At 36.5% G+C, this 16,902-nt stretch overlaps 1 protein-coding gene across 2 annotated transcripts in view; it reads right to left on the bottom strand.

Moving 5' to 3' along the window:
* The window catches only part of Galnt1 (polypeptide N-acetylgalactosaminyltransferase 1), a 97,204-nt gene that overhangs the window by 32,483 nt on the left and 47,819 nt on the right, over positions 1-16,902 (bottom strand). For both annotated transcript variants that reach the window (XM_023714318.1, XM_004623589.2), the window contains exons 5-9: positions 11,838-12,045; positions 8,690-8,860; positions 4,841-4,958; positions 2,764-2,944; positions 1,491-1,630 (exon numbers count right to left, since the gene is read on the bottom strand). In XM_023714318.1, the coding sequence (XP_023570086.1) occupies positions 1,491-1,630; positions 2,764-2,944; positions 4,841-4,958; positions 8,690-8,860; positions 11,838-12,045 (818 nt within the window). The remainder of the gene's footprint in view (positions 1-1,490; positions 1,631-2,763; positions 2,945-4,840; positions 4,959-8,689; positions 8,861-11,837; positions 12,046-16,902) is intronic.

Genomic DNA, 16,902 nt, shown 5'->3' with positions numbered 1-16,902 from the left:
GTTCTAATGGTGTTTGTAAATAGGATCACAAGTCCGCATCTTGTACAGCAATTAACCACTAAGAAGAATATATGCAGTGTATTATTTGTTGAAAAAAAAAAAGACAGTGGTTTTCCAACTTTTTAAAAAAATCGTAACTGATAGTAAAAAAATTTACAGTATGGACGTAGTAAAATAAAATTCTTTTACTGTAAACAATGTATTTGGATAGGCTCTTTTCTAACTACTAAAAATGGAGGTTATAAGCAGCTAAACTGATGTATAATCCATTACAAAGTCATGATGAAAACCACTGTCTTGAACTAGTACAAAGAAGGTTATCGGGGAGTTAGAAGATAATACTTCAAAGCTTTATGGTCCGATAGCATGGAGTATTCTATAATGAGGAGGAGGGAAAAAAAAGCACAGCTTCGAAACATATATAACATCCAATACTTCTGCTCTAAAAACTGATAGAGAAAAATCAGTTAAACTGCAAAATGGTGAAAGTACTAACTTAAAAGAGAGTAAAACTTATTTAATAAGGCCATACATGAAGACAGCATGTTTTCTCCCAAGAAAAGGATTAACTCAGGTTTCTGGGAGAATGTTGACCTAGCAAATAAACATTTCAGAATATTAAAACAAAACAAAGCAAAACACAACAAAACAAAACCCCAGACTCTCTGGGCCAATGAAAGAAACTATTTGGATTGCTATATATAGAGCAGAGGTCAAGCTAGAAGACAAAATGGATGTTACTGACATTCTAGGAAGACAGCACAAGAAATAAATAGCTCCTGTGACCACCCTGGTAGTTACACCAGGAGAGAAGAGTGAAAGTGCCTCTTCATACTCGAATCTATAGTACAGATACTCATCGGGATAAAAAGATTTAGGCACAACTCTAACTATAAGCATTAATAAATACACTATTTTCAGGTTTCAAAAAAAAGTGCTGAATTCTAAGAGAAATAATTAAAGGAATCACCATTCTTTCCAACTTTCCTGCCCAGAGAGATTAAAAACTCCCAAAGGAAAATAAACCTATGCCCAAAATACAGTTTATTATGAATGGGCTTTCAAATTTCCTTATCAATTCTTTGCAATTTATTATGACTGACATTTCTCAAGCTTTCATTTGGACTAATGCTAAGATATTATCTTTATAAGTATATGACCTCAAGGAAATGGGTTTGTTAAAATAACAAGCCTGCTGATGACACTGCTATGTGGTAACAAAAGTGCTACTTTCCAAGCAAGAGCCTAAAGTCAAGGATAGAGCGCTGTTATTTTAATTAACTAAAAAAAAAAATAGTTAATTATAGAATGATAAAACAAATCAGAAGATTTCAAGTTATGAAGCAGACTCTAGAACTTTCCCACACTTGATGAGGTCATGTAATTTGAATTTGAAGGTACTTTTAAGCAGGTACAGTGGAGACTGGAAATTTTATCCCTTTTTATAAGAAGGTAACAGCGTAATAAAAACACAATATATATGTTTTTACCTCTCCGAGTGAGAAATAATGACGTGGAATTTGAGAATCAGGGTATATATTCTCTAGGTACCAAGAGAAAGGTTTGCATTGTAGTTTGTGTCTCAGACCAAGTCTTGATGATATATCTCCATAATCTACCTTTGTAACACCTGTTGAAAGAGATAATTAACTTTGAATTATTCTTAGTCTATTAGGTAGTACAAACTGACGTATATATTTAACAGAACAGCTGGAAAAGAAAAGTAGCATCATTTGAGTGATGTGTATACATCACTCTACACTGTATGTACCATACACATGCTGGTGGCATGCATGACTCTACCTCCAAGCATGAAACAAAGAAAAGATGTTAAGATGTCATTTAATCTTTCAAAGCAAGGTTTACGTGAGAATACTCCTACGTGAAAACATATGTTAAGGCTAACACATACACATAACTCAAGATTTATTTTGTTTAATTATTAAACAGAGCAATTGTTTCCAATCATGTTTCTCAAACACAATTCACTCAACTGTGCACACTGCCACTATGTAGTTTTGTAGCAACTGAAAAATGAGAACAGGACAACAATGTCAGGCAGATGCATAATTGATGAAAAGCAACAGCTCTCGCAAACTCTGAAGAGCACAGAAAGCTCCTTGGCGCATGCTACAGTGCTCTGAGTTGACCTTATGACACGTGATGAAAGCCTTGATGGTGGCATCTAAGGCCTGCTTATGGAGAATGCTCATGATCCACTGTCAAAACAGTGATTATTTTTTTTATGTTGGATGAAAAAGCCAAGAATCCAGAAAGTCACAAAAGCAAAGAAAATATCTGAAAATTAATATGAAACCTCACAGAAATAAAATGTCAAATAATGACATTAGGTTTAAAACACAAAAAACATGGGTAATACCTGGGCTAGCAAAACTGCTGGATTATTCAGGAGCACTGCTCAGGACACAATGGGCATCTGCCACGCACTTTCTACACTGAGCTTTTGTTACTTCTTACAATGACTTCATGAGGCAAGTGTTCCCTTCAGATCAAAGCTTTGCCTCTACCCTTCTTGCCTCACCTCAGAATACATTAGCTTCAGGACAATAAAGGCACAGCCTTGTATTTCTTTTTTTCTTTCTTTCTTTCTTTCTTTCTTTCTTTCTTTCTTTCTTTCTTTCTTTTTTTTTTTTGTGGAGCCGGGGACTGAACTCAGGCCCTTGTGCTTGCCAGGCAAGCAATTATTCAACTGAGCTCTCTCCCCAGCCCCAACCTTGTATTTCTGATGCAAAATAAACTAACCTGGCGAAATTATATAGAAGAAATTCTTGAATTCATCCATCCATACTTCTGCAAGTCGCCTGTTATTTTTATTGATGATCTGCCCTGTGCCTCCTGGAAAGGTGTAAGGTGTGGCTTTCCGAAACACATGTCCGACATGCGAGCATGTGACGATTTCCAAAGTCCCTCCACACTGCCAGATCTGAAAACAACAGCAGACAAGGCTACATCCAACACTGCTTGATAGCCAGGAAAAGTTCATCTCAGTCTTCCTATGGCATTTTCTTTTCAATTGAATAGAATAGGTTTTTATTTAATCTTAAATGGAAAACCTGTACTTATTCACAAAAAATTCCAAAGTACCTTCACACTACCAAATCTGAAAACAACAACAAAGAAGACCGTATTATACATTGATAGCTTAAATCAGCACTGTTGATATCTACTAAGTTTCATAGTGAGAATTCCACAGACTCCAAGGCATACAGTGGGGCTCTGACTATTTGGTTCTTACAGAATGAGTACCTCCTCAGGAGGAACAAATGCTGCTCTACATTTTTGTTTTTGATCAAACCAAAAGTAGATTAAAATACAGAAAAGGTAGGTTGAAGACTAAATACAGAAGAGATGAAAAATATAGAGCAGTATTTTTCTAAATGCAGGCTATGACTTGTAAGAAGATCATAAATTCCAATTGCTGAATTGTGACCAGCCTTTGTTAATGAGAACATCTATCTCAGAAAATGTTCACTTTTAGCGTGCATACGAGATATGATGTACCCTACAATGTGGTGGATGGCTTTAAAACAAATACAGCCAAGGAACATTCAGCAAGATACTTTTCTGTCCCATCTCTATAAACCTGTGTCACAGCTTATACATTAAACAGAATCTAGAAGTCTAAACCAGACCCACCATGACTTTCTCAGTAAGACAAATAGCATGTTTTGTTGTAGTTATTAGAATACTGAAAAAAAAAAAAAAAAAAAAAAAGAAAAACATCACCAATTATGGCTTTACACCCTTAGTATAATATAATCTTTTCTTCCTTTTAAAATATATTCTTCCCCTTAAAATAAAAAATCTCACAGCTACTCACAATTAAAATTGCATTGTGAAAAAAGTTTTTTGTTAAATATTTAGTTCAAGTTTTCCCTGGATTATAACACGTTAGAATTCACTGAGTATGAGCTTACACTCAGATGCTGATATATGTCAGGGTAGCTTTCACCGTAAGAAGCTACGTATCAGACTAGTAAAGAATATACAGTGTCATCTACATCTGTTAGAGCCAGGCATGGTGGTGATGCCTGATTGCTATCATACCACTTTGGAAGGCTGAAGCAGGAAGACCACAAGTTTGATTCCAGACTTGGCAATTTAGCAAGACCTTGTGTCAAAAAGCGTTGGTGGATAGCTCTGTGTGAAGACTCTGAGTTCAATCCCCAGTCCCATGAACAAGGAAAAAACAATCATTGATTTTAGTTGCCATGAAATGCAAAGGATTTTATAATATAAGATCAAGTGAGTTGAATTAAAGTCATTTCAGAGTTGTTTTGCTGACCTGGTTTTATATGAAACAATTTTCACATCAAACAAAAAACATATTGTGGATCGTGATAACTAGTTTTTTGGCAGTTAAGTTCCAGAGCAGCACATATAAACTACTTATTAGTTTTTGTTTATTTTGGGGGGGGGGCTTGAATTACTTCACTGAAAATAGAACTTAAAAACAAGTAGGGACTCTTGTATACATTTTGTAGTCAGACTATTAAGATAACTGGACTATTTGCTTAAAGAATTTTAATAATGAACTCTTTTTTTATTTGGGGGAACTGGGGATCGAACTCAGGCCCTTGCGCTTGCCAGGGAAGTGCTTATTCCACTGAGCCATCTCCCCGGTCCCTTATAATGAACTCTTAACAGCATCAACAAACTTTTTAAGAGACAAAGGCTCTGGAGTAGTATTAAATTAATATTAAATTTAATTCAATTTAATATTAAATTACATTTTCTTTTATTTAGAGACAACATGAAAGATTTAGGTCTATCTATGTTTGACGTTAAGTATGACTTACTTTTTTTAAGGGGAACTTACCCTAAAGGAAATTTCTAGATTTTCTCCTCCCCAAATATCCATTCCAGCATCATAGGTTCCAATTTCCTGAAAGTAATCTCTGTCTATTGAAAAAAGGCCTCCTGCCATTGTAGGTGTTCTGAAATACAATAATACAATAACATTAATTTGTATGATTTAAAATTTACAACTTTTCCAGGAGAACTGAAAGCACATCCCAGTGATATGTGCACCCATGTCTACAGCAGCACAATCTGTCACAGATAAATCTTGGAGCAACCCAAATGCCCATCAACTGAGGAATGGATACAAAAATGTGGTATTTTTATACAATGGAGTATTACTCAGCTATAAAAAAGATAATCTCGTCCTTTATAGGTAAATGTACGCAATTAGAGACCATACTCCACATGAAATGAGACCCACATGCATAAACATTATACTGTCCTGCTAGTGTGAAAACCTGAAATAAATAAAATCTGAACGGTACAGTATATACTGTGAAAGGGAAAGAAGCTGTTCAAAGGGAGGAACAACTGGGATGAGGGAAAGGATGAAAGAAAGAAAGGAAGAAGGAAGAAATGTGTATGTGTGTATGTAGGATAGCTTGAATAATTGTACTGCTGATTTCTGTTGGTCTATCGAAAGGAGTAGTTAATGCTTGAATTTTTCTCTCTCCTTTTAAATTTTTTATAGCTTTTTAAAACCAAATTACATTCAGTAATCTGAATAAATAATTTGAAGAGAACAAGATGCAATATAACAACTACTGCTGAATTCCTATTTTGTTTAGTGATATTCTGTATCGTTTCCATTTTGTTTGTTACTATTTTTTTATTCTCTTTAAAAATAAAAAAGTAAAATTTAGAAAATTAAACTTTACAAGCCAGTTTTGTTTTTATTACCATTTTTTATTACCCAGTTTATTATCATTTTTACTACAGGACGATGCTTATTCTTATACTCTTCAAAAACCTTCACAGGCCCCAGGGGCTTTCTGAGTCAGACTTCACATGCACCCGGGTCATGCTGAATGGCAGATCCACTGTCCCTGTCACAGATTTTGCCAAGACATCTCCCTCTGTCAAAATCCAAAAGCTATTTCTGGTCTTTATCACTTCTCTGGGTCCTCAGTCCTATCTTCTACTCATAATTCCTTAAATTGAAGCTGTGCTCCACAATCCTCTCCATCTGCCTACATTTCTACTAACTACAAAGGCAGGTAGCTATATTAACCAATGAGATGCAGATTAGAGTTAACATGCCAGCTTCTAAAGATGTAAGACTGAGCAGTTTGAAAACAATGAGGCCCTTTCTTCTCCTTAGTTTCTATTTCTTTCAAGGAAAGGAAGACATGCAGTACAAAAGAGAAGCAATATATTCCTATAAAGTGCACCGTCCTGAGAAGAGCCCAAGTCATCAAACACAGCCCAGACATACAAAGGGGTGAACTGGGAAAGGGAAAGGTGGGATCAAGCAGCTAAATGATAATGAAGGAAGACTGACTGACAGATTGATTGTGTTTTGAGACAGGATCCCACTATATACTTCAGCCTGGCTTTGAGCTCAGTATGTAGCCCAGGCTGGCCTCAAATTCACAATGATCCTCTTATCTGCTACTCAGAGTACTTGGATTAGAGTGTGTGATACCATACCTGGCATGAAGGAGGATTTAAATATTATTTATTTTTGTTAATCACTTCTACAAAGGATGAGAATGTAGAAAAAAAGACTTTAGCTAGGAAAAACTAAGTTCTAATTTGATTTTAAATAAAGCCAGGCATGGTGATGATGTCTCTTGTGTTAGAAGATACTACAAAATCAATCATTATTTTAAGATGAACTGGCAGGAGTGGTGGTGCATGCCTATAAGACCAGCACTTGGGAGGCTGAGGAAGGAGGATCACTGTGAGTTTGAGGCCATCTTGTGTTGCATAAGTGAATTCAAGGCCAGCCAGCACTACACAGTGAGACCCTGTCTCAAAAAAAGAACTGGTCACCTCTATAATACTAGAATGTCCATGCCCTGCTTACAATAGCAGTACTGATCTTTCTACTATAAATAGCTTCCCCCAAATGACCTGGACTTACTTTGATTTTAGAAGAGAAAAAGAATGAGAAAGAGTTAATATTGTAGGAGTTAAAAGAAGCAGACTTACATCCAGAATTATTGTTTATTGTTTAGGGGATTCCTGAATTCTTGATCTGCTAAGCTTTTCCATAAGGGGATGTATTTTACCCCATCAGAGATGACCCATAACTTTAATCAGATTTTCAAAGAAGTTTCTTACCTTCAAAATACTCAAGAACCCTTGATTTAGACTGAACTAACAGCTACAAAGAGGGAAAGTCCACTGCACTGCTAAGCACTCAAGTTGGCTTGGGAAAAGAACACAGTGAAAAATTACAACTTTACCAAAAGTAGGCTTGGATTCATGGAAAAACAGATGTGAGAAGCCCAGGATGGGACAAAGAGCCTGATTCTGAAGGAACCGGAAGAACTCTTAATTACTATAGAAGAAACAGGAGAATGTGGCTGGGATGAAAATCCTAGGACAGCATAGAAAGCTCAAAGGTTTCAATTTCATGCCCTGCCAGCACAAGGACCATTTATATGATGAGGTTTGGAACAAAAGAAAAATCAGAAAATATATTAAGAAAATTCTTTTTGTATTTTATGCTATTTCTAGTTATTTATATTTGAAAAATATTTTCTAACTGTACCAGTCTTAATAAAAATCTTACAGACACAGAGATCCAGTTTTCAGTGATATTTTCATATAGTGACAAAATGCTTTCATTCCTACTATTCCATTTTTGGAGTGACATACAACAGTGGAACACAACGAAAATTTTCTTCTTCAAATTCTTGTTCCTTGAATTTTTCTAGGTAGTAATATATATGATTTCCATGCAAAAAATTTAAACATTGCAATCTTTGGCATAAATGGGTTAGGCAGCATTTGCTTGACTCAAGGTACATATTATCTTTACTGAATTAAAGCACAGACTGGACTTACACATCAGCAAAATGTCTGTATAGTGATGGAAGAATATATATGTTGTCATCATTTCTTATGTAAACATTTGTAGAATGAAAATTCAGATTTTAGTAAATGGCTAGATTTTATTAAAATTTTATTAAATTTTATCTCTTTAAAATACTGATATATGGTTCTTAATTACATATGCCATACACAATGCTTTCTGTTTCTCAACATATGCTACTGAGGAGCCTTTTTACCAAGATGGTACCGAAGGCGAAGAAGGAAGCCCCTGCCCCTCCCAAAGCTGAGGCCCAAGCAAAAGCTTTAAAGGCCAAGAAGGCTGTGCTGAAAGGCATCTACAACCACAAAAAGGAGGAGAAGATATGAATGTCTCCCACCTTCTGCTGTTCCAAGACACTGTGGCTCCAGAGGCAGCCCAAACACTCTTGGAAAAGCGCCCCCAGGAGAAACAAGCTTGACCATTATGCCATCATCAAGTCCCCCACCACCACCACAAAGGCAGCCATGAAAAGGATTGAGGACGACAACAACACACTCGAGTTCATTGTGGATGTCAAAGCCAATAAGTACCAGATCAAACAAGCTGTAAAAAAGCTGTATGACATCGATGTTGCCAAGGTCAATACCCTAATCAGGCCTGATGGAGAGAAGAAGGTATATGTTCAACTCACTCCTGATTATGATACTTCGGATGTTGCCAACAAAATTGGCATCATCTAAACTGAATCCAGCTGGCTAACTCTAAATAAGTACTTTTTTTTTCCCAATAAAAGACCCCCCAAAAAACCATACACTGATGATGCTCCCCAAAGTGTCACAATGCTCTACTGACAGTGCTTTATGATAAGCGTAACTGAATTACCTGACAGGAAGAGTTCGGTCACCTTTCCTTCTGTCCATTTCTCTTTGAGGAACAGGATACCACCGAAAATTGAGTTTCCAATTGAATCCACCATATGTCATATCAGAGCCTGCCATATACTCAAATGTATCATCACTGATCACATCAATGATAGGACACACCACTGTTCTTCTATAATCATAAAAACAAATTTTAAAAGCTTTTAAAAATGTCCTTACTGACGGTAACATCTATTTAAGTTGTATACTATGTTTTTAAAATAAAAAATATATTCTATCGTGTCAAAAACAATGGTGAGTAAGTTCACTGCTACCTCCTACATCAAAGCATCAACATTCTTTCCATTTGGATTATCTTTCAATTCATTTGGATAGTTTTATTTTTCAAAAGTGGAGAGTGGTGCACATGCATGTAATTCCAGCACTCCAGCACTAAGGTAGGAGGATTGTAAATTTGAAGTTACCTTGGGCTACGCAGCAAATTCAAGGTCGATCCAGATTACACGGGGAGACACTGTCTCAAAAAACTCCGAAAACCTAAGTAGTTTTATATTTTGTGCATCTTTTAATAAATACCTTCCTAAGTACATATAAGTCTATGTTTTCTATTGCTATTATAAATGGTATCTTTTTACATTATACATTTTAACCATCCTTTGTTGGTATGAGAAGACATTTCATTTTTCTATAGTGGTATCATATTTGGCCCAACACTACTAATTTCATTGTTTTGTGCAGAATTATTTTTCTTCAAAGGCAAGCATTATGTTCTGTAATGCACAACACTTGTTTTGTTTTCTCTTACAACAATACTCTTTCATTCCCTCACTGTATCACTCACTATACTGCAAAGAGTTCTAATGATACTAACAGTGGTGATTCTGAACTTTATTTTTTTGAGGGGTTTTATTTTGTTCAACATCTTTTTAAGAATATTTTCAACATTTTCCCACTTATATGGTGTCTGCCTGCTGAGGTATTCTCCACCCCCAAGCTATTTTTCCTCTGATCTGTACGTTTCTATTCTGTAACAGTTTACTAAGCATTTTCTAAGTAAACTTAGAAAATAAACTGGATGTTAAATTTTGGTGAATACATTTTTATCTATGGAAATAATCACATATTAAAATTACTGTTTTTAAAATGTGCTAATAGGGTATACTCCATAAATTAATGTTTATTCATTTATTTTTGCTGCTACTTTATTTTGTGCTTATGGATGGAACTCAGGGCCCTTGACACATGCTAGGCAGGAACTCTACCACTAAGCTACATCCCCTGGTCCTTTTAAAGAAATTTTTTTTTAAGTTTGAGACAGGGTCTTGTTAAGTTGTTTAAGCTAGCCTCAATCTTGCAATCCCTCTCCTTCAGTCTCCTGACTAATTGGGATTACAGGTGTGCTGGCTCATGAATGGGTTTTGTAATATTACATTAATATTATTTATAACATTTATATATGTATTTTATATATGTCTCACACACTGCTGGATTCAGCTTGCTGTTATATAAAATTTTTGCACTAGCATCACAAAAGAGTTTGATTGTTTGTTTGTTTTTATTTTTTGTGGAAGAACCAGGGATTGAACTCAGGCACCTGCGCTTGCCAGAGAAGCACTTATTCCACTGAGCCATCTCCCTGGTCCCTAAAAGAGTTTGAGCTATAGTTTTTTTTTCTGATTTTTTGAAGTAAAGTTATGCTAGACTCAGAAAGTTTGGTTGTTTCCCATTCCCCCCCCCCCACACTCCGTTTATAGAACCTTATGGGAGTTATTTTTCCTCTTCTATCCCATACCAAAGTTGAGGCAAACAAGTTCAATATGGTCAAATCTACTTCTCATTCTCGTTTATACTAAAGTACAGATTTCACAGGTATTATTAATATTCCTTAGTTAGGGTACTGACTTCATCTATCTTCTCATCTTGCTCATATCAAGGCACAAGCAGTATAATTTCTCCTGGTGAAAGATGACTTCAGTATTTGTACTGCTCATCTGCTCTCATTATGAGATCTGCAAATTTCTACCTTTTGTGACAACATCTAAAAATCTCTATTTTAGCCACCATTTTAGCCTTACCAGTTGAAACATGTTACTTAGGATGTCTGATCTACCACAAAGCCCACACTGGAAGTCACTATGTTATTTCAGTCAATTCCCTTCTACACTGTCATCATCTCATAATGCTCTCCACAAGCTCAGGTTCCTGTTCCTAAGGGGTACGGATTATCTTTATGCAAACAACAAGTATTTCCTAAAGTAAATAATCTACTATTCACAGAAAACAATTTCTTCTGGGTAACATTCTCTTTCTTAAAGCTGGTAGTCCAATGCTGGATTTGCTTATTCATTTTTTTAAAAGAAGAGATACAGTTTAGCACTTGCCAGCAAGTAGAATACAGAAAATTAAAGCAGTGGCTTTACTTTCTCCACTTTTCACTTGGTAAAGCTTATTCTACAATCAATCTAGAGTAAGCTAAAAATCTAAATTTAATGTTGTCACAAACAGCTGAGAACTCAAATTGCAATGACAAGCAGAAAGTCAACTAATACAGGTTTGGCTGACTTAAGCATCTCCCTTAAAACATAAGAACTAAGAGCCAGGCAACAGGTAATTCTTGGAAAATATATATAGATGACAGCCTGTAGAGGCACGCATTGCACCAATGCTCTTCCTGTATTAGCTAGGATTACAGTACTTTACTATACACACTGAACTATGTCCTGACACACTTGGCTTCTCTCCCTTCTAATTCTTGGTTTGCTTTAAGATGAAGGCTATAGTTCCAGTGAAGACAGAGATAACCTGCCTGCCCTAGTATTAACATTAGAGAGCAAGGACAAGTAAAGGTTTTATCCTGCCTTGAGTTTTCTGTCCATCTGTTCTCTTCCAGTTTGGTAAAGAGAGTGTACAGTTTATATTCTAGCAACATGCTTTCCAGTCCATCTCCATTAACAAGACAATTTGCAAACTGTCCTGCAAGACCTTAGCATGTGGCCTTTACATTTCATTACCAGTGCTTTTTAGGGCATTTTATAGGCAACTTAAAAGGAAATTATTTTTTGTACTTCTTTTAAAATACCAAATTTTACAACTCACCATAAAATTAGGACAAATCTACCAAGAACAAACCTACAAACTCCAGAAATTACCTGTCATGTTTGATCCTGGCTAAGAGAGGCTCCAGCCATCCCACCGTGCACTCGCAATGGGCATCTAAGAAAGTGATCACTTGGCCTCTGGAGACAGCAGCTCCTTTCAATCTCGCTCGGATCAGTCCAGAACGCTGTTCCATTCGAATTACATGAACTGGCACTTTTAGTTTTTTTACATAACTCTCTAGAGGTCTTTTCAAAAAATCTGAAAATTAATAAAATGAAAACATCACGAAAAAAACAGTTAACTGGTATTACTGCAAGCAACTTTGATATGCCATTTTTTGGAGAAAGGGTCTCATTCTGTATTGCAGGGTGCCCATGAACTCACTATGGAGCCCAGGCTGGCCTGGAACTCATGGTGATCCTCCTGTGTCAGCCTTCGCAGTGGTGGATTATAGCCAAGTCCCACCATGCCTGAGTGATATGCAATCATTGCCTTACCATATTTATCGAGTATTTCCAGCACCACACAGATGCATTTCACTAAAGAAGTCTTTTTGGTTTTTGACAGCATGGACTATAGTAGCCTCTACTTTACTACAGGTGGAACTAGGACAGCACCTTTGTCTCAGGAATGACCAAGGACAGGATGTCACCACACTTTGGTAACTCTCTGTCAGGCCTGCTGCTTCTTTTCTTAATCATGCTTAAGGATCAGCAACAGAAAAAAAGCAGTTCAAGAATATTAAACTCAGACCTCCACAGAAAGAAGGAATGGAACATGCCACAGCTGTTACAGTTCTGAGAACTGTGAGATTTCTTCAGATACAGAAACAAACTGCCTGCAGATCACCAAGGTCTGTAATCACCAGTTCTTGTATCAGGACTCAGGAAGTGAGATCAAGCTGAACAGAGAAGAGAGGCCTTCAAAAGGCAAGAAGATTCAATGAAAAAACTTTTGAAGAGGGAAAGATAACTAAAATGAGGGGAGAAAGAGGAAAAAGAACTATCCTGAAGAGGTCCGATAAGATCAAGCCATAAGGGAAGGATGTCCCAGCTTCAAAGTGCACGACTTTCTTTCGTTTGTTCATATTTAGTACAAGGTCTACAGGGACTCACAATATCCTCCTATTTTCAGCCTCCCAAGTGCTGGGATTACAGGTGTGCACCACCATGCCCAGTCTACAACTGACTTTAAAAAGCAATAGAAAATGTGCAACTTACTCAAAGTAGAGAGAAAAGATCTTTTGGCTCAGGTTATTCTGTAGGATTCATAGCAGAGAAGCCACTGATGGTGATATGGCCACATATCTTTCCACTTAGTCTCCATACAATAAGCATGAGGATACTCTCTCTACAGAAGGAAATACCTGAGAAAGAACTAGCAGAATTCCTATGACTAGATCTGTTCAACAGGACTTTAGTGATTCACAGAAGTCTGGATGTATGTATCAAAGGGCTTTTCAAACACTAAAGGTAGGGATTCAAGGCACTTTCTATATGGTAGGATGGGGAGCTCAAATGGGAATGAAATAATTTTTGCCTGTTTGGTAAGATCAGAATGGGTCAATAATGAAATAATCAGGGACATGAAATCTGTGAAAGACAAAAAGGTCTACATGTCCCATCACACTAGATTATTAATAATTTCCATTTCTGCTAACAAATTTCCAAGTATTTCAGCTACAGAGAATAGCTAAAAAAAATTTTTTTATACTTTTATGAACTAAGCCTTAAGGTCAGAAAGACCTAACCAGATCCTGAGTAAAGAGGTGGGTACATCCATGGGAAAAGAGAAAAAAAAGTGTAAGCAGGGCCAATTTCAGAGCAAAGCACCATTTTGCAGTACCTCCTAACATTCTGAGACTATTTTTAGCACAGTGCTAGTTATAGGCTTATTCTCACAACCACTCTGTAGAGTTAAGTGTTACTATGCATACTAGAAATGAAACTCAGAATGCTAAACAAATTTGATCCAGGAAACATGGTTAAGGGCTGGACTCAAAATTAATCCAACATCTGCCTGACTTCAAGTCCTACCTTTGTATCCATAGCAAGAAAATCCTTGAAGAAAAGAATTCAGGAGTTTAGAAATGCTTGATCTGATGTAAATTTACAGTTTATGTCTGGAAATTGACCAGGGATATATGCTGGTATATTTTTTTTTATTTTTTATTTTTTTTTCAAAGTTTTATTGATAAACAGATAGCAATGAGACAGTTTCAAATCAAATCAGAAGTACAGTTTCAACAAATAATACACTACATATATTCTTCTTAGTGGTTAATTGCTGTACAAGAAGTGGACTTGTGATCCTATTTATAAACACCATTAGAACAAATCATTCTATTCATTAAGAGAATGCAACTATATATCTATCCTAACCACTTTGAATACACAGATACAAAATGGACATTCATCGGTATACCCCATTTTTTCTAAGTTCCGTTATTGAATATTATAGGTGTGTAAACTCAGCAAAATATTCTAAGAGTCCAGTAGCCCATAATAGTATTGGGTCTTCTGTTTAACTGGCAATGTCAGAAATTATTGACCTGAGTCCCCCACAGCTCAACTTAACAGCATGGCTTCATTTCCTATATTTCGTCTTCATACTTTTCTACTGGATGGTTAAGAACAAGGTAAAGCAGGACCTATGCAACAAGAGTTGTAGCTTTTTGGTCTGAGAAGGTCAGTGAAATGCCCTCAGGATTTATCCTGAGATCCTGTACCTCAGATTGTAGAACCTTTATCAGTGCAGCCATGTGGATGAGTCACGGCCATTGCTTGGCCAATGTGCTCTCTGTGAAAGCCTGAGAGAGTGTCTTCTCCCCATGTGACTCTCCCTAGGCACACTCTACGTCATCGATCACTTTCCTCTTTGGCCCCATAATCTTCTTGATCAGAAAATTTGGGACACTACTGAGATACATGATGTTACAGTACAAGTTCTCATATGTCCTGAGTCTTAATGGACCTTAGAAGGCTAGGGCCAAAATGTTGGCATTCCTTGTAGCCCTCCTTTTTCTCTAATTTTGGTCTGCAAACTTAGGTTGTTAACCATCCAGAAGACAAGCTTATTGTTATTATCAAAAGATTTAGACTATCAAGCTTAACCTCACTATCTCACTGCATTCAAACATCTTAGGCATAATAAGGAGCAGGTATTTTTCATCAAGTATTGATATGTTGAACTTTAAGTCCCTGCATAATATGATAAAAACATTTCAAAAATTAATTATATTTTAAAAATAGGATAAAGAATTATATACTTCTCATGTTTGCACATAAGTCCAAAAATCTCATCATATACAACCTTGAAGCAGGACAGTCCCACAATATTCCTTTTCCTGTCTCTTGCTTTCATTCACTACCCCCTTCTTGAATATCCACCTACCCGTATGCTGGTATCTTAAATCAAAGTTGATATAAAATAATCAATGCTTCTCCCAAGGAGTTTTTTTTTAAATAGAATTTATCTATAATCTATATCTATAACCTTAGCTAATACAGGAAGAGTGTTGGTGCAATGTGCGCTTCTACAGCCTTTCATCTATATACATTTTTCAAAGAATTACCTGTTGCCTGGCTCTTAGTTCTTACGTTTTAGGGGAGATGCTTACTTAAGTCAGCCAAACCTGTACTAGTTGACTTTCTGCTTGTCATTGTAATTTGAGTTATCAGCTGTTTGTGTCAACACTGTTTAAACTTAGAATGTTTTAAAAATTTGTTTTTTAAAAATCAAAGCAATCTAATCCTCAAGTCCTGTATCTTTAAAAGTTGTACTACTTTGTCTATGAAAAATGCATGATTCTGTGATGATTACTCCAATTATGGATTTCATGCAGCAAAACTAAGAAATAAGTGTTCTCCTTTCAGTTGATAAAGACTTAAGGGGATGATGGTTAGATAGGAGAACAGGAACTGTCAAGCCCCATGCTACAAGAACAAAGCCATGAGAAATTATGATTAGGAAGTATAATTTCACTTAAAAATAAGGGTGAATCTTGTTTGTAAGAATACCTTTACAACTACTGTCCTACACGTGGACCCTAAGGATTGATCAGGAAGCCTGAGGCTGTCAGAGGGTGAGAATGTCAGGAAAAATTTCACTGTACAAACATCTAAAAAATATTAGCTGGAGCTTTACAGTACAGTAGGAAGTGTGAGGACTTTAGAGTTCAGGAACTCTGGCTCTAGTTTACCTTCCTTCTGTGTAAAACAAGAAAAACAGTAATCATCTCAGACTAGAAATAGTATATAAATTCTAAGTCTTAAGATGAGCTTCTGAGGTTTCAGTTATAGAATTTCAGACATAAACTATGGATTAGTTCAGATCCTGAAGTTGATACAGATTTTATAAGATAAAAGTTTCAACAGAGGCCATCAGAAGTAAGGTACATACTGGTTAAGTCAAGTCCTGGGTTTACTAAGCTTGGGTACTCTCCATTGCTCCCATTGTGCTCATCAATAAAACAGAAACTTGTAGAATCTACCTCGTACTTCTCTGGTGTAGTTACTCAGGTTAATTGTGAAATCAAGTATCCTAAGACCATGAATGAAGATCATTCATTCATTCATTCACTCAATTCTATACTGTGTACTATGTAACAGGCACTGTGGGCACTGAGGAGACAGACAATATGAGTTAATGGCTCTGATGGAGGGGGTTAGTCTAGTAAGGGAAGGCAGACATTAAAGGCAATAACTGAAATTCTAATGAACACTGATGCAAAGTAGAGTGTACCAAGATGTGTGAAGAGGGACATGGCAGGGCCTAGGGAGGTGAAAAAATCCCTCTCTAAATCAGTAACATTTGAGATGAGCTCTAAGTGTGATTAGATATTCCTTTTTTTCTTTTTTTTGTGGAACCGGGGATTGAACTCAGGCCCCCGTGCTTGCCAGGGAAGCGCTTATTCTACTGAGCCCCGTGATTAGATATTAACAGTGCTACAGATGGTAGAAGAAGATTTCCTAGAGGACAGTGCTGTAGAACAGGGAACAGCTCTTGCACAGGTGATGGTCCTGAGGTAGGAAAGAGGACACTCTCAAAGAAGACAAGGGACAAAAGACAGAAATGTGGGAACGAAGTGGCAGGGAATGGATTGAGCCATGACTA

The sequence above is a fragment of the Octodon degus genome, unplaced genomic scaffold (genome assembly GCF_000260255.1).
Source record: "Octodon degus isolate 3935 unplaced genomic scaffold, OctDeg1.0 scaffold00003, whole genome shotgun sequence".
Taxonomy (NCBI): Eukaryota; Metazoa; Chordata; class Mammalia; order Rodentia; family Octodontidae; genus Octodon; species Octodon degus.
The sequence above is the reverse complement of the archived record's forward strand: the minus strand, read 5'-3'. Positions and strand labels throughout refer to the sequence as shown.